Genomic DNA, 25,398 nt, shown 5'->3' with positions numbered 1-25,398 from the left:
TCATCTGAATGACTTTATTTATGTTTGCTCTGTAATAATTTGAGGTATAAAAGTCATCTGTATGGCTTATTCATGTTTTCTCAATAATAATATGAGGTATAAAAAGTCACCTGTATGGCTTTATTCATGTTGCTGTATAATAGTATAAGGTATAAAAAGTCATCTGTATGGCTTTATTCATGTTGCTCTATAATATTATGAGGTATAAAAATTCATCTGAATGACTTTATTCGTGTTTGCTCTGTAATAGTCTGAGGTGTAAAAGTCATCTGTATGGCTTATTCATGTTTTCTTAATAATAGTATGAGGTATAAAAAGTCATCTGTATGACTTTATTCATGTTTGCTCTATAATAGTTTGAGGTAAAAAAAAGTCATCTGAATGACTTTATTTATGTTTGCTCTGTAATAGTCTGAGGTATAAAAGTCATCTGTATGGCTTATTCATGTTTTCTTAATAATAATATGAGGTATAAAAAGTAATCTGTATGGCTTTATTCATGTTGTTCTTTAATAGTATGAGGTACGAAAAGTCATCTGAATGACTTTATTTATGTTTGCTCTAATGGTATAAAAAGTCATCTGTATGGCTTTATTCATGCTGCTCTATAATAGTATGAGGCATAAAAATTCATCTGTATGACTTTATTCATGTTTGCTCTGTAATAGTCCGAGGTATAAAAGTCATCTGTATGGCTTATTCATGTTTTCTTAATAATAGTATGAGGCGTAAAAAGTCATCTGTATGACTTTATTCATGTTTGCTCTATAATAGTTTGAGGTATAAAAAGTCATCTGAATGACTTTATTCATGTTTGCTCTGTAATAGTCCAAGGTATAAAAGTCATCTGTATGGCTTATTCACGTTTTCTTAACAATAGTATGAGGTATAAAAAGTCATCTGTATGGCTTTAATCATGTTGCTCTGTAATAATCTGGGGTATAAAAGTCATCTGTATTGCTTATTCATGTTTTCTTAATAATAATATGAGGTATAAATAGTAATCTATATGGATTTATTCATGTTGCTCTATAATAGTATGAGGTATAAAAAGTCATGTATATGGCTTTATTCATGTTGCTTTATAATAGTATGAGGTATAAGAATTCATCTGAAAGACTTTATTCATGTTTGCTCTGTAATAGTCCAAGTATAAAAGTCATCTGTATGGCTTATTCATGTTTTCTTAATAATAGTATGAGGTATAAAAAGTCATCTGTATGACTTCATTCATGTTTGCTCTATAATAGTTTGATGTATAAAAATTCATCTGTATGGCTTTATTTATGTTTGCTCTATAATAGGTAGAAGAATAAAAAGTCATCTGTATGATGTTATTTATGTTTGCTCTTTAATTGCATGAGATATAGTTATCTGTATCACTTTTTATTGTTCTAAATAATGATATGTAGCTTGATATTGTCTTTTGTTTGACTTTATACTGCTTTCTAAATAGTAGGAAATGACAATATCTGATTCATAGTACATAAAGGATCAATGTTTTACTCAGCTGTTGCAAACCCCCTATGTTATTCCTAAAAGTGCTTTAGTTTGCTTTACCCCATCCCTTCTAATTTTTGTCAAAGCTGAAGTATGCACGCCGAGTTTCTAAGTTGAGGAAAAACATTATAGAATTTACAGATATATATATATATATATATATATATATATATATATATATATATATATATATATATATATATATATATATATATATATATATATATATATATATATATATATATATATATATATATATATATATATATATATATATATATATATATATATATAAAGGAAATTTCAATAGCAATAACAATATATTGAAACGTATTTTCTTGTGGGAGGGGGGGATTTTGAGATGGAAAACTAAAATGTTCATAATAATAAGTAAGGGGGATTTACCTCAAGGGTTAGCTTCAGTCATCACTTGAACTGAAATCCTCTACTGAAAGTTTTATCTCATTTTATTTATAAGATGAGTTGAAATATCCATCTTATTGATATTTTTTCTTTTTTTTGGGTCTAAGCATAGAGGTAAAATAAGACAACCAGTAACAGTTTGATAGCTGATTGGCTAAGCATGTTTGTTCTTGAAGACAAGGTCATAGGTGCAATCTCTAGGTCAGTCAAATTTTTCATGTACTTATCAAGTTTGAGGAAAAAAGGGAAAAAAGAAGAAGTAAACTAGTAATTTACTAAAAGTAAACAAGAGAATGATGTTGTTTAGGTAGGTTTGATATATATTGCAAAATGTGAAACAAACTTTGGTCTCCAATCTCAGAAGAATGTCAATTATTTATCATGTTGTTCAATAAAAATGAAGGTCATTGACATGCATGTGTAATGACAATGTCTATATAAATCTCAGATATTATGTTTCTCTCATAGGGACCCCTTTTTTCGTTGTAGGACTGACTGCTGATACTAATCATTTACTGAACACCAATAGGATTTTCTGGTAGCAATAATCATCGAAAATTAGCTAATTTGGTTTTCTCCTGGTCAACTTTATCTGCTGGTACTTAACTTTTGCCTGATAATTACCCCTGTTTTATGTTTTAAGGTTCAAATCCAGGAGTAAAGAGAAGAAGTCACGTATCTCTGTTAATCAACCAATCTAAGCAATAATGGATAGAAGCATATCCATCAAGATGTTGCCATTTGCCTCTCTTACCATGCTGTTCTTTGCCAAAGGAATGGACAAAGAAATAAGACCAGAGTTAAAAGCAGTATATAAATGTCTCCCAGTTTGTTACCTTATTTACTATGCCATCTCTAATTTGAAAGATTCCAAAAAGAGGTAAGCTCTGGAATGGTTGAAATGTTAACCAAGAGATTTTTCTGCTTGTAGATGTTAAAATTTGCGCTATATCTTAAATAAAAAAAATGAAAGGTTTGCTTATAAGAGGGCAGTAAAAGACTACGTTAAAAGGAACAGAAAACAAGTAATTAACTTATATTTTGGGGAGCTGGACCCAACCTCAATTGCTTGACCTCTATGCTAAAGCTTAAAAAGTGCTTTCCTGAGAGTATTTTACTTTAGAACAAACACAGTACCCACCTCAACTTCTTGACCTCTACACTAAAGGTGAAGCAGTGCTTGTCTGAGAGTATTTTACAATAAAAGTAACATGGTACCCACCTAAACTGCTTGACTAGCACTGACCTGAGAGTATTTTACAATGAAACAAACATAGCCAAATGGTTATGCCTGGTGGCTACATTTTTTGTCCGGTACCAGGCTTAAGGGGCTTAACTATGGGATTAGTGAATTAAAATGGACATTTTATAGATATATTTAAAGAGAAAGCTGGACATGTTACACCTTTTTAAATTTTGTCTATAAAGATTTGTAAAGATTCTTGTTAATATTTTGTCTAATAAAGATTTTAAATCTGAATGATCATAGAGTTGAAGTGCTTTCGCCTCCAATTTTTTCTGTGTTTTTTACTAAAATGGAATTTAATGGTTTCTGAGCTTGCTGGCTATAATCTGAAGCTTATGATCTCACACAAATGTTGAAGTTCACAATTCACAAACAGTGGTCATGCCAAAGCATGTTGCCAATTATTATTCTAAGAATTTCAATCCTCATGATTGGAGAGCCCTAAGTAAGCTCCGGGGGGCTTGAAATATATGTATATTCATCGAGAGTCGATGGATAGGGAAAAAAAAAATGAAAATCGAAGTTCTTTAAATAATCAGAATTGAGTAAATAATCCCTATTCTTGAAATGTTTAGCAATTTGCTTAATGTCAATGTGATGTTTTTAAGACTTATATCTTAACCTTTCAGACCGTTTCTGTTAAGATTATGACTAATCGCTTATTGGTGGAAAACTAACAATGTAGGCACTGAATAGCATATGTCAGATATACCATTGTAGTTTTGGCATTCAAACCGTAAGGAGTAGGGTTGCGAGAGTCTACTTTCTTTGATGTAGAAATCATGGAATGATGATAAATTTTTTATTCCAGTATCTGAAACAACATTATATACCTCCATGGTATAGGAATAGGAGCCTCATATCTATTTCTAGTTTCCTGGATATTTGGTCGAAGCTCACAGAGCTTGCTGGCAAAATACCCCAGTCTACTTATAAGTATCTGCCCGCCCACGGAGACCTTACTCGTTTACTTTAGTTTCTTGTTTTTTCTGTTTTGTGTAGTGTTTGGTTTGTTTCTTTTATTGATACTCCGCTTTGATTTTTTGTAGCGGGTCAAAAATAAATTATTATTATTATAGCTCGACCAAAGTCCAAGTAAAAACTATCGTAATTTCTCACTAACATATACATGTCCCTTACAAGAAATATGACATCTGACCATAGGAAGACAAATAATTGGTTGCTTCCCTTTTACTCTGGCTGCATTCCCTGCGTAACAATACATCAACTTCATTTCAAACAGTACGTGGTAATGAACTTTTAAGTAAGGAGCCAATCAACCCAGTTGTAGCCAGAATGGAAAAGAGCGTATAATAAATTTGTTCTCACTTTTCTCTGGCACACTGAATGATTCATCTTCGAACCTACTTGTTGGTGCTGCATATTTGTTACATGTGCTTTGAAGTTAATTATTTTCTAAAAACTTTCCCGAAAAATCAAATTTTCGCGTCTCATTTTCAATATTAGGTGGCCTGGCCAATTCCGCATCCCCCACGTATGGAAGTCGCTTTTAAGGATAGGAGATTCCCGATGTCTCTAAATTCTCCTTCTATGTTAACAATTACCGCGATAGTAGTTACTACGTTTTATGTTTTGCTTTCTCTGTCTATTAGGGCAGTATTTAGAACAATGCTAGGAGGAATCACAATTTACCGGATTATTAGCATTTGGAACGGGAATATCCTTTTTGCTGTTTTTTCCCCGCTAGTCAACGAAGTTGCAATTTTTTTCCGTCTTAGCATTTAATGTTTGATGCTTCTCGTTTTCTCGCAATCAACCATTAGAATAATAATTCTAATCACCCGATGGCCTCTAAGTTACTTGTGATAAAATATTGCTCTCTGGAATAGGTGGAAATCCCCACCGGGCTTTTGTTAGACCTTTTATGGTTTTTCTACGCTCTTGGTGATCTTTCTCTTCATCTACCTCTACACGTTCTTGTCTTTCCTTCTCTAAGTTTTCTTCTACTATTCTATGTAAGGTAGTGGTGTGTACATCTGGGGCTCTAAAATTTTCTTTTTCATTTAGTAAAAGATGCCTGGCAATAAATTCCAATTGCAATTTGTTAATGTATTTATGTACCTCTTCGTGGGTTTCATTCTCTTTTATTTGTTGGAGGCTTACCGTATGCAATAAATCTAATGCACACAGTCTTTGAAGCCCTTGGGAATTTGTCCCTGTAATCACTTCCATTAATAACCTCCTATCCACTTCTTCTTTTCGTTCTCTAGCTATCATTTTCGGGACCCACTGCTGGATATTGAGCCTATACTATTCCTGCTACTCAGTCTACTTTGATTTCTTCTGTTGTTATTTTCTCGTAATCCATTTTGAGTCTGTTCTCTCTATATTTATTCGTCCCGTATATGTTTTATCTCTGATCGGCGACTCCCCTTCATTTTGCCTGGCTTCTGAGGGGTAAGTTTGTCTCAGTTCCCGCCTGTTGTTGTTGTTGTTGTCTGGGGTTTGACGCGTTCGACCAATAGGCCATATGCGTTCGTATCACTCAGTTGTTCTGTGCCTTCTATAATCACTAGCTTGCTTGGGTGTCACTTCAGTCAGTATTCACTGAACTAGAACATTATCACTTGACTTGCTAATGGAGGGGGGTTATTCGCCTGCAGCAACTGCCTGCGTTTAGAAACAGGAATCAAAATACTGCAACTATGCATTGTCAAACAGCGATTAAAATACGTATACAACACAATTATAATAAGTAATACAATTTTACACATCATAACCATTCTCATACAACCAAATGCAGGTAGAATGTATCTAAACGATAGTTCAAGGTTCAATCGGGTTTAATTAAAAAAAGGAAATAATTAAACTTAAAGTACACTGCTCTGTGACAAAACTCACGTTGAGTTTTATAAACATAAAATATTCTTCACTAACACGCAGTACGACTCCCACTTCACTCTTCGACACAACCACACGCCTCCTCATTATATAATCTTAACCATAGGGTTCCTCCCTCCCTCCCCGGACGTACAACTACCTCACCTAAAAATACTAAAAAATCTAAACTTCATCTAATTTAATTTATCTTTCTTTTTTATCATTCACTTATTGACCTTTTACTAAATATTTATTTAAATTATTTTTGAAAGACCCGAAGGAGCTCCTACATCTCAGCTCTTTTGGAAGCATGTTCCACACTTTAGCACATGCTACATCCGGGGAAAAATCTGAACGTACTGTTGGAGTTCGTCTCACTTGAAGGTCAAAGGCAGAGCGCGTGTTTCGATTATTTTGTTCAGATATCAACCGAAACAGATTGTGGAGGGGAGATGGAAGTAAACCGGATAAAAATTTAAAAACAAAAACTGAGCACGACAGACGGTAAAGGGAATCAAGGGACAGATAGTCGTCTACATTTCCAATAATTTTCAATGCACGCTTGTGGATTGAGTCAAGTCTCTTCAGGTGTGATTTGAAGGTTGACTGCCAAATTATGGCACAATACTGCAGGTGAGGTTTCAGAAGTCCGTTGTAAAGTAGACGAAGGTTTTTTTTTGAGGAAATACCTACTTCAGTTTCCTGATGATGCCAAGATTGCGAGAGAGTTTCAGCTCCACAGCCTGGATGTGGTTTAGAAAGGAGAGGTTGTCGTCCAGGAGTACACCTAGATACCTCGCAAAACCCGTTTCTGGCCGCCTGATCGTTCCTCTAGAAGTCGTAATTCCAGTCATTTCTGGATGAATAGTTCCAATCCTTGAAAAGAATAGCACACACAATTTGTCGACTATTTGTAGAAATAGGGTAATTCTAAACCCACTATTATATAGGTGAAAAAAAACTCATAGGGAATGAACCAAACCAGTAGTCTTAACAAATCTACCTAAAAGGTTTGTGGTACTTAGTCGTCTAGCCCATGGAGGAGACATGTGGTGTCCCAGAACAGAAAGCATTGTGAATGAATTAAATGCCTTCTCATGGCAAATTCTTAGTACTTCCCTCTCTTTTTCATATTTTCTACAGTTAAAGATGATGTGACGTATATCTTCATACACCCCTAATGTCTCACAGTTGGGGGATGGGGCCATTTTCCACTTGAATAGTGTTGATTTTGTCTTTGCATGGCCACATCTAAAACGAAATAGGCAAGTAGAAAGAATGCGAGAAGTGAGGTACATTTCTTTTGATGGCTGCTTATAATCATAGAGATCAAGGAGCCAAGAATGGAGCCAAGCCTCTTCTTCTTCCGAAATTTTTGAACTGATTGAAGATAGAAATTTAGGACCAGCAATAGGGATTTGAATGATCAGGCCCAGTTGGGAGGCTTGTTTTGCAGTCTGATCTGTCAATTCGTTTCCTGGTACACCACCATGTAAATAGAACAGATATACCCTTTTTTGCGGGTTGAGTAACCAAATTTTCAATCTCAATGGCAACATTTCTTGCTTGGTGTTGCTGGCGTGAGAGGTAATACAGAGCTGAAAGTGAATCAGTGCAGACAATATACTTCTGATGTTTGATCTCTGTTTGGGTTGATCTGGCTTGAAGTGAAAACTTAATTGCCATATGCTCTGCAGAGAAAATTGTCAGGTTGGGGGGTAACCGTAGGAAAGAGACAGTCTCTGGAAGGGTATAACTACTGCACAACTGCATTTTGTTTCTGTCTTTGAGCCATCTTTGTAAACTTGGATGTATTCCTGATATTCTGCCAACTTTCCCAGGAATATGATTTTCATCAGTGCTTGGGGGAGACCCTCCTTTTTTCCGATGCTGACCTTAGGAATAATCAAATCCTCAACTCCTTTGGAGGCACTAGGGAAATCATCATCCAAATTGACAGTTTACAAAGATGACAGAGCCATCTGTGTAAACTTGGATGTATTCCTCATATTCTGCCAACTTTCCCAGGAATATGATTTTCATCAGTGCTTGGGGGAGACCCTCTTTTTTTCCAATACTGATCTTAGGAATAATCAAATCCTCAATTCCTTTGGAGACACTAGGGAAATCATCATCCAAATTGACAGTCAGCCTGCCATTCTCCATGAACTGATCCATGCCAGGAAGGCAAAGGAATCTCTGGAAAGAGGACATCTCTGTTGGTTTAAGTGCGGACGTCAGGGTTGTAAAGATTCTTGTTAAGTTTTTGTCTAATAAAGATTTTGAATCTGAATGATTATAGAGTTGGAAGTGAGGTCCTTTGGGCTTCCGCCTCCAATTTTTTCTGTGTTTTTTACTAAAATGGAATTTAATGGTTTCTGAGCTTGCTGGCTATAGGTCTGAAGCTTATGATCTTACACAAATGTTGAAAGACTTGAAGTTCACAATTCACTAACAGTGGTCATGCCAAAGCACGTTGCCAATTAATTATGCTAGGAATTTTAATCTTCATGATTGTTGGGCCCTAAGTAAACTCCAGGGGCTTGAGATATATGTATATTCATCGAGAATCGATGGATAGGGGAAAAAAATTGTCCTTTGAAGCTCAGCATGAATTTGTTGGATGGTCAATCCACATACATATTTCTTTCCTCTTGTTTCATTTTTAAGTATTTTCATGGACTCCTACCTAATTTCTTCAAACACTAATATCATTTAAATTCTGAACTACGAAACGAATCTTGCGTTTTTTTTCTCTCAGAAATGACATGGATATTTTCATTTATAAAACCAAAACTGTAAGATCAGATTTCAATCCAGTTTTATGTTGTGCCTCCATATGAAATTCCCTACCAGTTAAAATTCGACTATGTCATTCTTATGGACAATTTAAAAAACAGCTAACCAACCATCTTTTATGCCTAGACAGTTATTTCGCTCCTTCCTTCTTTTTTCCCCTCTATCTTTCCTTTTCAATTTGTTGAATTCATTTTTTTCATTGGCATGGTTTTTTTTTGTGTTGCTTATTTTTTTTTTCCGTAACTTTTTCTGTGTTTCTTTTGAATAAATTTTTTGATTAATTGATTGACTTTTGAAGCTATTAGTTCAAACTGTAAAGATAAAGTACTTTGTTCTATATCGGTTTCCTCAATCCATGAATGCAGTCAGGTTAATATCTTCATTCAGTTCTGTTTCTTCCTGATGCGTCTTGATCACACTCTTATAGTTATAACAATAATTTTAATCTTTCAACTCAACCCGTGGATCGGATCTTATCTTAGAGGGGGAAATCCCTTAGATTGGGGACATTTTTTTGAAAAAACAGGCAAATTGTGCAGAAAATGTAAGGTTTTGCTGTAAAAATTGCTGAAACCTCTTTATTTCGGGACCAGAGGCCTCAACGTTCTCTTTTCTCTTTTAAAATCCTAATTAACTACTACTAATTAGCAAAATCAAGTTTTTTTTGTACGGTCAGGTATAGAAGAGTTTAAGCCATTATTGCGAAAATTATAAAAGACATACTATGATAAAACTTGCGAATTCTCCTTTCTCTTTATTGTTGTTATTTCAGTCATGTTCAAATGTTCATTTTACGTTTGATTTTGCTGAAGAGGATAGATACTGAAAATACAGCTCGTAAGAGGGGCCACAGGCCTTTTTTTGTAGTCTTCCATCCTAGTAGCACAATTGATGAAACCAAACTTTATTCCCGACACGCGATTAATGCCTGAGCCACATTATAGTCTAATTTGCCGACCAAAAGGCGAAGATTTGTAAATAATACTGTGAGTTTTTCCGTGATTGTAACATCACACTTGTACTACAGAAGCATAAAATTGAAATAGTAAGAAATAGGTTTGAAAAGCTTATATCACCACTACCTTGTCCCCAACTTTTGCTTTCTATCATTAAGTCTTTGTATCTTTTCCAAATTTATTTCACAGATAATAAAACTGCTATTCTAAGCTTCAGTTTTCACAGATTTTGAAAATAAAACGCAACAAATTTTATACCCCGATTGGTCAGTAAATAATTTACGCTTGAAAGTTCAAAATTCTTCAACACGACTAATTGCGAACTCAATAAATAATTGGTGCCATAGTCATGCGTAGTTCAGATTTTATCCACAAGTGTGACTGTAGTGTGGCCATACCATTTATTTTTAGTATGTTTTTCATTGTTGGGTTTCGAGCCTGAAATTTGACATCAATAAATTATTAAAAGTCAACATTTGAATCTCCAAATTTCATTGGTGATGAATTTCTAATATCTATGCCCGATGAATATCTACTTGAAACATGTCTAATACCAAATTTGAGTACGCAACGTTATTATTGAAAGTCTCATAATTGTCAAAAAAACAACTCTGTTGGTTTTTGTCACCACCTTCTGCTCGCTTAGGCTTTCGACCCTTAGCAACGGGCTTGAGCCTTTTAGATAACCATACCCAACCTTATGAATATACGGATCATCCGTAATGATTGAATTTAAGTCATTAAAATTTTTAAGATCTCAAGTTTGACTGTCCTGAATCAAAACACACATATTAACCGTTTCCGTTTCATTCCATATCACTATTACCGTTTCAGATGACACCCTATCGAGCGACCATCTACACCTCCAGTTCAACATTTACATGTCCCCTTCGTAAAATAAAACAATACCCTGTTTGTTGACAGAAGTATCATGAGATCACATAGATATATCATCCTTTCAGTTCACGCTTGATTCTTTGCTGATGAAAACTAGAATCTCTGTCCAGCTTCTGTCTACTTCATTGAAAGGGAACCCAATGGACCTTGATTGCTTTCTGGCTGAGCTAACACATTCTCTTAAGGTCGCCTCCTCTGTATCTGCACTTCGATAAGGGTCAAAATAGGGAAACAGAAACGTGATTAGAAAGAAGATGATGAGTTGCAAGATACCAAACACCGTCATAAATTTGGTTTCGGATTTGGGCTGACTGATCGTTCTCGCTCCGGTGTTATTTTTTCGGCTGTTAAATCAATCAAACGTGCGCTCTGAAAAGCTCTCCGTCGTTGGAAAAATAGACAATTTCAAACGGCAACACGTGAGATAAAAAATAATCCCCAGCAGCTTTGGAGGAGAGTTTCAAAGCTGACATCAAGTTCCTCCTCGTAATCCAACCCTGTCGTTGTCGCTTCATGGGAAAGACATTTTTCTTCGCTTTTCTCCGATGATCCTCCCCGGTTGGAGCTACCTATAAAAATGCCCTCCTGCGCCATATGTCAAAACTTGACCACCGGAGGAATTTGGTCATTGTTTCACCTTCAGCTGTCTAGACCCAAATTTGTCTAATGAAACCTGGTAAAGCCCCAGGATACGATGGGGTGCAAACTGAGCACCTCCTGTACGCTACCCCACTTTTTATGCAGTATTTGTCACTATTGTTTCAGGCTTGTATTTCTCAGCAATATATTCCAGTTGCTCTTTCTGAAGGTCTTGATACCTGTGTCTTAAAGAAGGGCAAAAACCCAAAGGTTTGCGAATCGTACAGACCAATTATTATTTACTCCACAATTGGTAAGCTTTTTGAAAAGCTGATTTTCCAGGAAATAAATACAAAGTGTAACCATGGGGACAACCAATTTGGATTTCGCGAAGGCTTAGGTTTGCAAAGCGCACACGCAACTTTTTTGGCAATTTTAGACCGCTATAGGATGCTGAAAAAGAATCTGTTGGTATGTGCAATCGACATTTCAAAGCTTTCGATTCCATTATCCATTCACATGCTATTTTTACTCTCTTGAGAAGTGGTAAGAGGTAAAGAATACGGCATTAGACTTTACAGCCCCTACCGGTGGTGCTGATCTCCGTTTCTTAGCCCTTCAGCCAGGAAGTGCAATGGGGGGTCGGGGGCCAACCATCCTATGCTTTCGCACACCCTTCCTGTTTACCTTCCCCAGATTTCTCCAGGTACCCATTTAGAGCTGGGTCGACTCTGGCTGAGCTTACAGAGTCACGCCACTGACCCCCGTCCCACACTAAATAATTGGGTAAACTAGGATTCGAACCTTCGCCCTCTCAGTCAAAGGATCCTGAAACCAGCGCTCCAATCTACTTAGCCAGGACGGCCCTTGAGAAATGGAATAAACCCTTTTCTCTGCCGTCTCTTATGGAATTGGTATGGCAATGCGTCCATACGGGTGCGGCTAGCTAACCAGCTGAGCAAATCCGTTACTGTTTGGAAAGGTGTGAAACAAGGCTCTGTGCTTAGTCCAGCTCCTTTCAATATTGCCATCAGAACCGCTACTAAAAATATTCCTCCATTTCTAATTGAGCCCTATATTGATGTCAGCCATCTCTCTTACGCAGAAGATATCCTTCTATTATCAGATGACCTCCAGGTTCTCGAAGATACAATTCATACAGTTTGCTTTGGTCTTAAGGAGATTGGGCTTCAGGTCGCCCCCTCTTAAACTGAGCTTCTCGTCTACGGTTTGTCTCAACAACCTTCCGTTACTATCAATGTTGGCCCAGAAACTATTTGTTCATCGTCCTCTCTGAATTATTTAAGTCTCCCGTTTGGATCAAAGGTTAAAAATACAAAACACTCGTTATCTCGGCGTTGAAAGAAAAGCTTAAAAAATCGTATGGGCTGCTTGCTCGAGTTAAAGGCCAGTTTAACAAAATAACCCTGGGCAGACTTTACAACCGCATGTCTTCTTCTTGGTCCTTTTGTGGAGTTTTTTTCACAATATCTGAGCGGAAGAAAATTAGATCTTTATTCTTCCATTTTCGCAAATATCTTCTGCAATTGCCGCTCTGGACTCGCGACCGGTACATTTCGAGTAGATATAGCGTTTTCGATATTTTCTCAAAAATGGACCAGCTTGTGGATGGGTTCCACAGACGTCGAGAAAATATTGTCGACTTTCCACTTCATTGTTTAGCTTAATGGTGTTGCGAAAGTAACTGAGATGTTGTTTTTTTTTTGTGAGTTTTTCTTGTTTATTGTTTCCATTTTATTTTATTTTTCTGTATTTTCGTACTTCTCTAAGTGCATTTTATGTATGTAAAGAGGGTTTAATTAAATTATGTACTATTATTAAATGTTTCACGGCTTTTGTCTGATTTTCACTAAAATTAATGTTTGAGAGTACTATTGTTTTTGTTTTGTGTGTGTACGATCTGTACAATGAATGCTAGATCAAGTTGTTATCTGGTAATAAAATAATCGATCTTTCTTTTAGCAAAGACTATTCAAAGAAAATCGCCACAGGTCTGGTCCTATCTGTTATTGGGGATGCATGTATAGTTTGGCCAAAGTTATTTATCCCTGGAGCTCTTGCTTATATTTTGGCACATGGTGCATATGCATCTAGTTTTGGGTGGAAACCACTTTTCCTTAAAACTGGCATAGTTCTTTACTCAGTAGTTTTAACCAGTAAGTACTCTCAAATTTTCTTCATGCTTATAGCTTTGTTGTTTTGTTTTTAAAATATTTTCCGCACAAGTAGTTTTTCAAAGAAAAGTTCGGAGATATTAAAACCAGGAATATAGTGACATAATAATCAAAACTTTAAACGAACAAAAACTAATATCAATTAATAAATGATACCCAAAACAAACAGAAATTAAACGAATAATCAGGTCAAACATAATGAATAAATTAATCCTAAGAAGAAACTAAACAGAAACTAAAATTAATAATCAAATCAAAATTTTCAAAACCTTTAAATGGCTTGAATGTCATTTGTATTTTATTGAGAATGATGTTTGTTTTCCTCACTGCGGTTTGTATTTGTCAAAATATTCACAAAAGAAAACAAAGAAAATCAACCCAAAGCAAACAGAAATTAAAAGAAGCAATCGTCTCAATCGAAAGATAACAGGCGCTAATATTGATGAACAAATAAACCTAAACGAGTGGAAATTAAACTAAATGCTCTAGACAAACTTAAAACGAGCAAAACATACTGCAAACAAGGGTTTGGCTATTGCCCCCATTCCCTTCCCTTAACCGTGATGCTCGTTTGGCATATTTTTTTATTGCTAAAAAACGATGATGAATATGCTGAATCGTCAGCCTGATGCAGACGCATATTAATTCTCAGTCTTCTAGAACAAAGGTCAAGTCAAGGCAGATTGGAAATCTGTTCCTTTAATCGGTGTCATTTTATTTTCCATTAAAATAAAATAAAAACACGTCAAGCATAGCAGTGCAGAGAAAGGGGTTAAATGAACTTTCCATTAAGCCTTTTTTCCAAAATATTATTCTTTTTTTAAGAAAATTTTGTGAAAATCATGCTATAAAGCCTAAAATTTGAGCTTTTTTGTCTCAAAAAGTAACTTTTGTACCCACCCCCCCCCCCCTACCCGCACAAAAGGAATCTGATACTCTCTAGAATTTTAAATTTGTGTATTTCTATTGAAAGAAGTTTTAGTTTATGGCTGGATAGGAAAAACTGTAGCGATGCCTTAGGCGACGCTTATAGAATCTTCAAAATCAGTTTCTGTTCAAAAGAAAAAATTGTCTATTTGTTCTATCTTGTCCGCTATTTTTAGACATGACCAGAAGATGACGTTGGCTCATCTTTGGATGAGTGCATGATCTCGTGGAATAATTATAGCTCTTTTTAGGATTGCAATGAAACCAAAAATTTTATAGCCAAAATTTGACTCTTTTCATGGACTATAAATTCTTTCTATGCCGTCGTGTATGTCAATTTTTTATCCCCGTATTTTTACATTGACAAATTAATTTTCATCTTATTTTGACAAATTAAATTGCACTCTACTCAGTATTTTACTCAAGCAGTGCAACGTGAACTCTGTGATATAATACAATAACAGAAAAACCTTATATTATTCGGATTAGAAGAAAAAGGGATGGCAAGTCAAAAACTCCAGAATGAAGCTGATTTACAGTTCATTAATAACGAAATGATGCAGAAGTGTTCAGTTAAATGTTCTTTTTCGGTGTGGTTGGGTCGTAAGCAGGCTAATAGAAATACATCAGTTAATTTAATATTTAAGTCACCAATAGACTGTGATTCAGTCGTCTTCTTTTTCACCAACATAGAAGCTGAGCTTAAGGAGAAGATTCCGTATTTTCGGATTGCGCATGACAGGAGTGATGCTGAGCTGGCGTTGAAAAAGAAGTATGATGCTTTGAAACAACGACTGAAGGAAAAGATTGATGCTGGTGAGTTTGGTTGGAGGATTAAGACTCGCAGGAGTGAGCCGGAATTAGTTCCTGGACAGTGGCCTTTTCGTCCCCAAGCCGAATTTGAAATGTCGTGGTGATCCACTCTTGGTGCTTTACACTAACGAAGATTGTCTCTCCTCCAAATGGGTTGAGTTTAGTGTGTTAGTTAATGAACGGAAGCCACACGTAGTCGCTGTTACGGAAGTTTTACTGAAACATTTCAGTGATCCATCTATTTTCGCCCAGCAGTTACAACATTTAGTTTTTAACAAATCACCTAAATTGATGCATTAGTAGATTCAGTTTCAAAATGCGTTTGAATTGATACCAAGCTACCATCTCAAAGTAGTTGTATTCGTATTGGTGTTTTTTATCGGAGTCCAACATCTTGTCTTACACGCCCTATTAACAATGCTAATATTCTTGCGTGCCTTTCTCATCTTGCAAAGTGTTGTTCCAAATTACTAATTTTGGATGACTTTAACTTACCGTGCATGGATTGGTGTGTCCATAGTACAAGTCAGCCAAGTCCTCCTATGAACAGCAGTTTTTAGATAGAGTGGATGATCTTTACTTGTGCCAGCATATTGATATGCCAACTCGAGCAAGAAAGGATGCTGCCCCATCTATTTTAGACCTTGTTATTACTAAATATGTAGATGATGTTTTGAACGTAGATTTTAGAGCTCCTTTAGGTAAAAGTTATCATGTTGTTCTTGAGATTTATATTAATACTAATGTTCAGAGAGAGGGAGTTGACACTTTGAGGTATGATTATTTTAATGCGGATTATGGATCTATGAAGAATTTTATTTCGTCTCTTAATATTATGCATGAGTTAAAAACTGGTCAGGTGTCTCCAGATTAAGCTTTTGAATTTCTGAAAGAATTTTTAGAGAGGTGTAGAAAGAAATTTGTTCCATTGGTGAGTAAATGTTCTGATAGTAGAGGAAAGCCTAAGCTTCCACGTCAAGTACTCTAAGTAATTCGTGAAAAAAACAATCTTTGGCGGTCTAATATTGAATCGAGTAATAACAAAAATTAGCCACAACAGTCACAAAGCCAACTGCAAAATAATGATAAATGGTCCGCGTACACAAGAGCAAGGAATAGGGTTACTAAGCTTCTTAGAGCCAATCGTGAAGAGCTGGAGATATGTATTATTCAATCTAGTACTACATCACCAAAAATATTTTGGAAGTATGTAAATAGAAATAAACCAAATCTGGTACACTGTATATCAACATGCACATATCCAACTACACAATTGCCAATTGATAATGATTTTGAAAAGGCCCACACATTTTGAAGTACCGATAAAACCACCTGAAACTACTTCACCCTTTAATGATTCGGATTTTTCAATAATAGAGGTGTTTAATATTCTTGAAAAATTAAACACATCAAAATCACCAGATGTAAACGGATTTGCAAATGAAATGATTAAAAAATAGCTGGGGAAATTACAGAGCCACTTACTTTCATATTTAATTTATCTCTTCCACATGGGTGTTGTCCATCTAGCTGGAAGAATGCCCTAGTAAAATCCCTTCATAAAAAGGGTTTCAAATCAGATTTTATAAATTATCGGCCAATTTCAATCACCTATATTTTTTTGTCGAGTGATGGAAAAATTGATTGTAGAGCGAATTCAGAAGTTCTATGATGTTTATAGTCTTTGGAGTCCTGCTCAACAGGATTTTTGAAAATGAAGATCTTGTAATACCCAACTTCTTGAGGTAATTGCTGACTTTCAGGGCTTTGCAGACCTAGGTATACCGTTTGATTGTGTTTATATTGACTTTTCAAAGGCCTCTGATAAGGTTCCGATACCCTTACTTCTTCGTAAACGTGCTGTGTATAACCTAGGACCAAGAACAGTTTCATTCATAGGTGATTATCTAAAGGAGCCTACTAAAAAGGTAGTTGTTGGGGAGGTGATCTCATTCCCGATTGAAGTAATAAGTGGGGTGCCCCAGGGCAGTTGCCTAGGACCTGTTTTATTCTCTTTATGTGTGAATGATTTACCCTCTTCTATCCATCACTCATTTCTAAAGTTGTTTGCCGACGACGTGAAAGTCTACTTACCCATTACAAATCTAACAGTGGTACAACTTATGCAAGAGGACCTGGATTCCCTGACTCAGTGGTGTGAGTCCAATTCCATGTTTATAAATCCGTCTAAGTGTGTTGTTTTACATTATGGTCGTAGGATGCCTCCCAGTTACTTGTATCTTCTGTCTGGTACAAATGTCCCTCCTGTAGAAATTGAACGAGACCTTGGTATCCACTTCGATACCCAACTAAAATTTGATAAGCAAGTTTCAGCAATCGTGAGAAATGCGAACTATCTTATATCGTCTTTGAAGAGAAGTTTCAAAAAAATTCAATCTTTGAAATTTTCTTTTGCTTTACAAGTTTTTTGTTCACCCACTTCCCGAGTATAACTTCCGTCTGGTTTCCATTGAATGCAATGGATGAGTTTCGCGTAGAAAAGGTACAAAGGAGGGTGTCAAGGATGATTCATTACCTTCAGCATCTTCCCTACAAAAAGCGACTCTCTAGGCTTGGTATTCCGTCATTAAATTTCAGACGGCGTCGTATTAATCTTATTAACGTGTTCCGTATTATTAAAGGTATAGAATACATAGATTTTGATTCATTTTTCAAATGCAGTAACTATCACACAACCCGCCAACACCATTACAAACTGTACCCCCCAAAATCAATTAAGAAAATAGGGCAATGCTCGCTTTCTAGTAGAGTCGTTTCAACTTGGAATAGTCTACCTGTTGAAGTCGTGGAAGCTGGGAATTTACAGATATTTAAACGTTCTTTAGTGGAGACACCTTTCTATTTGGGATTTTTTGATGTTTAGTTAGAAGTTGATCTTTTGGTTATGAGCTTTGTTTGAGTTTATGATTTTTGGATATAAGTTTTTTTTTTCTAACAAATCTTCTTCTATATTCATAAGATTTGCTAGTTTTGCTAATTAGCTTATTTCTTGTTTTGTGTCTATAGCGACAAGCATTATTGCTTACCGTTTGATATATTGATAAATAAATAAATAAAAATAAACAGTTTGGCATTGGTAAAACATTGACATATAGCATAAAAAGGACGTCATTCTAATTCATTTCTCAAGTGACGCTGCTCTTATTTGCATAATTTTAGGTTGAGACGGTAATAATAAGCTTGACCAGCACAAAATAGCCCGATTTTTACTATCCCGGTATACATACCAACTCATGTCTGCTTTAATTACGGTAAAAAAAAAGAACAGCAGCAAAAATTTTATTCATGTTCAACAGCTTTTTTTACAGGAAAGGTAATCCAAGTATTTCACATTACTCCAATTTTTTTCGTATATCGACACCAATGAAATTGCAAATTGCCAGGTTCAGGAGTTCCACAGTGTAAAAAAGGTTATTTATGTCCAATATATGGTGCAGTGGTTTCCAAACTCACGGTTTACTTAAAAATATTTGATCGTATTGCGCCTCTCTTCCATTTTACAAATGCTACAAACAGAAAAAAATAGCAATGGAAAATTCGTTAAGGTAAACTCGTATGCACAAGTAAGAACGAGTAGCGTTTTCTTGCCCTCCTCATCATCAGGTCTGCTGAACATTTAGAGTTTCCGACTAGGAATTTGGCGTTTCACATGTAGAATGTTTGAAACCATTTCTGGTTGTAACTTATTTCAAAGTGCTGCCCGAATTAACCTTAATTCGGAAAATGAACGTTTGCCCAGCTAGCTGCCTTTCTGGAGTTTTTGACTTTTCTATTTAATCATCTGCAAAGAGGTCAAATTTGGCTCCAAAATGTATCTTCAACTCCCTTGTTTTGAATTTTCTTAGCATTGAGAAATCTAGTGCAAAGACTAAACGGATGGCAATAAGCTTGTCTTCGGTACAATTCCTCGCCAACTAGCCAAGAGTTTAAAGTTTAAAATAGCATAAAGTTGACTTGAAAAAATATTTAAAAGTACTATTTTAGGACAAAAAAGTAAATTCTGTCAGGTAATAGTATTAAAATTACTACTTTCACAGACGGTATTCAAAAAGTACTTAGTCTGGTCAAAAATGAATAAAAGTTGAACTTTGGTACTACCCTTGGCAACCTTGGTTAAACTGAAGTCTATGCTGTCTGGATTTTTGGAAAGTGACTATATTGTGATCTAGACAATACAGTCCCTACTGGGCAGGTATATTTCTGAACAGTAGTGTTTGCTACGGGAAAGACTAGCATCAGAAGCATAGTAGTTATTACGCACCTATGTGTTGCATATTGTATTAGTTGTATCTGCACTTTTTTGTCAATCCTGGCTAATATTCGTGCCTCCCTTAGAGTAGCCCATGCCTCCCTAGGGATGCGCGCTGCCCAGTTTGGGAGACGTTGCTATAGTCAATTTCTTTACAATTCTTTGGGAGCTTCATTGTCTATATACATTTCCACTTTTTGTGTTTTAGCTTAAGTTTATTATGATAAAATTCTTTTATCTAAGTTAAGTAGATTACTTGTGAGAACACGGGTCTCAAATTGCCAAGTATTCATGAATAATTGTGTTCCCAAATAAAGCTATCTGTTTTCTGACGAAAGGCATCTGAGATAATGTTAATAATTTTTTAGCCAACCTTGGAAAAGCTTCATATTATGGACCGTATTTGCAAGAAAATATTTCTGGTTTGAAAATAAATTTTTTGCTGCTCTTTGAAAATCTGTATTATAATAGACCGCTATAAGATATTTTTTAATTTTTTTTATTGGATCTTCTCAGCTGTATCAGCAATGGTGACGCAACTAAGCACCGTCCTTATATTGGCTATTATCATATACGCATTGTTGCTCACGACTATGTTGTGGCGTGCTTTTGCTAGATACATCGATTCACCAAATCTATGGAAACTTTCAGCACTTTCGGGAGCACTGTTGTTCCTAACATCGGATATCATATTTGGGATTCACCTATCTTATTTTCAAATTCCTCATGCAGAGGTGAGTTTTTAATTTCATTAGGAGAATAAGCTATTGAATAACACTGTTTCTATTTGAATCTCTTTTAAGTTTCCCCGTGTTTCTAATTCACAAGCACTAGTAATAACTGATCATTTTATGGTAGTCACCTAACTCGAAAATTATTGCACCATTGTAAAGTGAAAAGACACCAGTTAGTTTAGACTTTGCTAACTCGTGGATACCTCTCCCTCTCCCATTATCGGTTTTAAAGGACCTACAAGTTTTTGAACTGTGGACTAAAAAGATGTTGTTTGGTAGTATACCCACTCTTTGGAAAATCTTCTAATTTAAACGTTCCTATACCTATGTGAAGAGAAGTTGCGGGGCTGCCCCCTCCCAGTGTTAGTCTGAGGAACCTAACCTCTGGAAAAGTGTAGCCTAAAAATGCATCTCTTTCTTGTTGTCTATGCTTATAGAGAATTAGGTTTTCGTTGCATTTTCTGACTCTAATCTTTCAAGCAACTCAAGATGTTTCTTCACTAGAGTTGAACAATTGGCTGGAATTTGGACCTCGACCGTAATGGCATGGGCTGGGCCAAATAATGCCATTAGTAAATAAAGCGGAACTGGTGTATAACTGGTGATTTCGTCAAATACTTAATGTTAGAAATTTTGATGCTGGTCGGAAGGGTTTACTAAATAGTTTTTGTTTGTTTTTTAACTGATGGCAAGAGAGTGATTATACGTAAAGCTTAGAAACGAAATATTTTTCTAAAACCCTCCTGATCTCATCAAGAGTCTCTGTGAAACCATCTGGCTTTTCTCAGCTTGATGGATAGGATGCTACTGTAAAACAGAGTGGTGCCAGTTGGAAAATCCTACTATTTTCTGAAAAAAAAACTAGTATAAGATTTTGTTTGGCTTTAAAAATGTTGTAAGTTTAGATATTACGAGTGCAACTCAATGATTTATTTCACAAATCAAATTTTGTTACCTTGGTCCAGTTTTTGTGAGAATAGATATCACGTCTTCTATATCACATGAAATATCTTTGTGAATATTCAGATCTGCAAGTACATACAGTCGAGTTTCCGCAATGGAATTTCTAATGTATATTTTCTATCTCCTTAAGTTAGAAAACTCATTTCAGCTGTGATGTTAGAAACCACCAACAGGGTGAGAATCTTTAATAGTATATGTTGGAAATGTAATAGTAAATGTTAGATGTGATGTTAGAAACGGCCAACATAGTGAAGATCTTTAATAAAAATTTAAATTTTAATAGCGTATGTTTTTAATAGTAAATGTAAGCTGTGATGTCAGAAACCACCAACGTAGTGAAAACCTTTAATAGTAAATTAAATGGATATTGGGGAAAATGCCACTGTCACAAGCATTTAGAACGTTGGTAGTATTCTTGACCCAGTTACTTTCTCTTGGCCGTATTTCACTTTACTTAAGCCTGATCCAACTCTAATCTGGGAGCTGTTATGCCAAAGAATTCTGCTATTAAACAGCTAAACCCGATTCTGGGCAAAATACTGCCATAAAACTCAACAAAATTGGAAACTTCTAATCTTCTATAAAAAAAAAAAATAGTCGAAAACTGGTCACTAGGCGGTCTGTACTCTGTAAGGTTTTAAATAAGAAACAATGATCATAGCAATAAGAAATTTGAATTTAGATTGGTCTGCGGTGGAAGTTCAGCTTTAACACTGGCAAGTTTCTTATATTCACAAGTGTGGCAATTTATGAAAGCCCGTATGCTGCAATGTCTTGAAGGGACAGGAGGAAAGGCAAATGCGTCAAAAAAAAATAATAATAATAATAATAAGCGAAAACACGGGAAACTCGTGCAACAAGTTTTGACGCAAAAAATTCTGATCTTTATTGATTTTTTGTGTTAGGGGGCTGATGAATAATAAATGTCTATTTTCGAGTTTTAAGTTACTTCTACATTAAAAGACTAATCTAATATACAACATTTTATGGCTAACAGAAAATAGAAATTATGCACAATTTGATGCTGTTGGTTATCAGTTTCAACTGCAGTTTTCTCCATAGTAACACATGCAGGTGTTCCAATAATTTCAGAGTGAAATGTGGAATGTTGGAATGTTTTCAGAGTGAAGGTAGAAATTTGCCATATTTCTGGAAGACCAGTCCCCTCATCTATATCCTTTATCAGTCCTGGTTACATTTACATGCACTGTCAAAGATGTGCACAGTACAGTTACGTCCAAATTACAGATGATTTCAAAAAGTCAGTTAGAAACTAAACCATCTTTCTTTCTATTCTTTGTAGTTTACCTTCCACAGCAGAATATGGAACCCAGCTTACAAGTATTAAATCCAAGGGGAATAAACTTGTGATTAGTTTCTTATCTCTTTTTAATGTACGACTAACGCAATGCATGAAGTTTCATTTATTTTTATAAAATCACTGTTGTGTTCGGTTTCTCTTAAGGGACCACCCACATTGAGAAAAACTAGGATGACCTTGCCCCTCCAATCTGCCCATGATTAAGTCAAAATTGCTCATTATATATTATTTGAAAATAGAAATCTTTAATTTTGATTTATTTGTAAGGGGGTTTGCAAACTACACCAATCTATCAAGAAGAAAAGGGTGTTTTGTCCTGTTATAACTAGTTATTATCTTTCGGCACCTACTTAGTATGAAAATCATTCTTAACTTTTTGTTGAGCATATACTATTATATACTCGTCTTCTTCCACACGTTTTAGTATTAATTTAGAAAACTTTAATTAGAAATGTTTAATTTAGAAAAGTTTTTCAAAGAAAATTTAAGATCTACATTAAACCAAAGATGAGCAGAAATAAATTCAAATAATATTTCAAGGATAAAACTACCATAAATCAGCGTTAATACATAAATGAAACCCAAAAGGAACAGAGATTACAATAAATAACCAAGTCAAACTCAAAGGGAACAGAAACTAAGAGGAGTAGGGCTGACATCCCTTGTACCTTCTAAAGACAGGAACAGAATTTACATTTACTGAAAACAATCTCTATTTCTAGCTTTGTGTTTTTCTCATGACACCGAAAAAACAATCACTATCATAACCAAGATTAAAGAAAAACAAAAAATGAATGTGGATTGACCGTTTCATATGTATACTGACATTCATTCCTGAAGATCTTAATAATTTTGGATCTAAACCAAAGATGAGCAGAAATAAATTCAAATAATGTTTCAAGGATAAAACTACCATAAATCAGCGTTAATACATAAATGAAACCCAAAAGGAACAGAGATTACAATAAATAACCAAGTCAAACTCAAAGGGAACAGAAACTAAGAGGAGTAGGGCTGACATCCCTTGTACCTTCTAAAGACAGGAACAGAATTTACATTTACTGAAAACAATCCCTATTTCTAGTTTTGTGTTTTTCTCATGACCCCGAAAAAACAATCACCATCATAACCAAGATTAAAGAAAAACAAAAAATGAATGTGGATTGACCGTTTCATATGTATACTGACATTCATTCCTGAAGATCTTAATAATTTTGGATCTAAACCAAAGATGAGCAGAAATAAATTCAAATAATATTTCAAGGATAAAACTACTATAAATCAGCGTTAATACATAAATGAAACCCAAAAGGAACAGAGATTACAATAAATAACCAAGTCAAACTCAAAGGGAGCAGAAACTAAGAGGAGTAGGGCTGACATCCCTTGTACCTTCTAAAGAAAGGAACAGAATTTACATTTACTGAAAACAATCCCTATTTCTAGTTTTGTGTTTTTCTCATGACCCCGAAAAAACAATCACCATCATAACCAAGATTAAAGAAAAACAAAAAATGAATGTGGATTGACCGTTTCATATGTATACTGACATTCATTCCTGAAAATCTTAATAATTTTGGATCTAAACCAAAGATGAGCAGAAATAAATTCAAATAATGTTTCAAGGATAAAACTACCATAAATCAGCGTTAATACATAAATGAAACCCAAAAGGAACAGAGACTACAATAAATAACCAAGTCAAACTCAAAGGGAACAGAAACTAAGAGGAGTAGGGCTGACATCCCTTGTACCTTCTAAAGACAGGAACAGAATTAAATTTACTGAAAACAATCTCTATTTCTAGTTTTGTATTTTTCTCATGACCCCGAAAAAACAATCACCATCATAACCAAGATTAAAGAAAAAAAAAATGGATGTGGATTGACCGTTTCATATGTATACTGACATTCATTCCTGAAAATCTTAATAATTTTGGATCTATTAAAGTCAAGAATAGAAAAAAAATTTAAAGTTTTTTTTCAATAAACTGCAAATCCTGCTCTGATCTTACTCCTTGGCGTATCTTGTCATTAGAATGGTCTTTATATTTTTACTATAGATCTTTTTCCTTTTCCTTTTTGCTAACTTAAATATGTGACAGTTACAATTATAAAGGTATAAAGAGGAGTAAGATAGAAGGGGTTGGGATGCTATCTCCTACCAATTTTTTCTATTGTTATTTTAGTGTTTTCGGCTGAGATCCGGGGTTCTTAGTTCTTAGAAATTCCTGATGGTTTTTATTTTGCATATGGGATTGAATTTGTGGATTTTTTTTTTGTCTCGGGTAAAAAAAAGAAGAAAAAAAACAAACAAAAAAAAGTTTTTTGTGAACAATTTAGGCGTTTCTGGTGTAATTTCAAAGCTAGGGTTACGGCATCGGAGTCAAATATTTATCGGGCTTTCGTATCCGTAGTAAGGATTGTCTTGTACGATTTATAGTTAATTATGTGCTATCTATTTTTTTGGTGTTTTTTTTATTATTACTCCATCTTTACACCTTTTGTATCTGTTTCCTCTCTCTTTCTCTCTCTCTCTTCTCTTTATATCTATCTATCTCTTCCTCTCTCTCTATCTAGTGTGAAATTCTACAAATAGTTGAATGTTAGTCTTGTGTACCATAGAAAGTCAATATATTTATCGGGTTTTCATATCCGTAATAAGGATTTTTTTTGTGTAAGGTGCTCAGTATTACTAATGCGGATTTTTGTTAATTTGATGTCTTTTTTTTTAGTTTGTGATAATGGCAATTTATTATGGAGCTCAACTTTGTATCGCACTAAGCTGTGGTGAAATTGTTTCGCTGAAAAAAGAAGCGTGATATTTTGACATTTTATGGATAGTCAAGAGTATCTGAAGCATATAGCAAGGCTTTGTACATCTTTACATTTTTACTTTGTTTTTATTTGTTAAATATAAGTACAAGTAGACCAA

The 25,398-nt window shown here is 35.0% G+C and overlaps 1 protein-coding gene across 5 annotated transcripts in view; it reads left to right on the top strand.

The window, feature by feature from the left end:
• Positions 1-25,398, top strand: part of LOC136025103 (lysoplasmalogenase TMEM86A-like) — a 30,045-nt gene extending 4,647 nt beyond the window's left edge. For all 5 annotated transcript variants that reach the window (XM_065700830.1, XM_065700828.1, XM_065700829.1 and 2 more), the window contains exons 2-5: positions 2,567-2,803; positions 13,225-13,418; positions 19,963-20,180; positions 25,199-25,398. In XM_065700830.1, coding sequence (XP_065556902.1) covers positions 2,631-2,803; positions 13,225-13,418; positions 19,963-20,180; positions 25,199-25,285 — 672 coding nt within the window. In that variant the 5' untranslated portion in view covers positions 2,567-2,630 and the 3' untranslated portion in view covers positions 25,286-25,398. The remainder of the gene's footprint in view (positions 1-2,566; positions 2,804-13,224; positions 13,419-19,962; positions 20,181-25,198) is intronic.

The sequence above is a fragment of the Artemia franciscana genome, chromosome 3 (genome assembly GCF_032884065.1).
Source record: "Artemia franciscana chromosome 3, ASM3288406v1, whole genome shotgun sequence".
In the NCBI taxonomy this organism is placed as follows: Eukaryota; Metazoa; Arthropoda; class Branchiopoda; order Anostraca; family Artemiidae; genus Artemia; species Artemia franciscana.
Note: the sequence above shows the minus strand (reverse complement) of the source record. Positions and strands in the feature narration are given on the sequence as shown.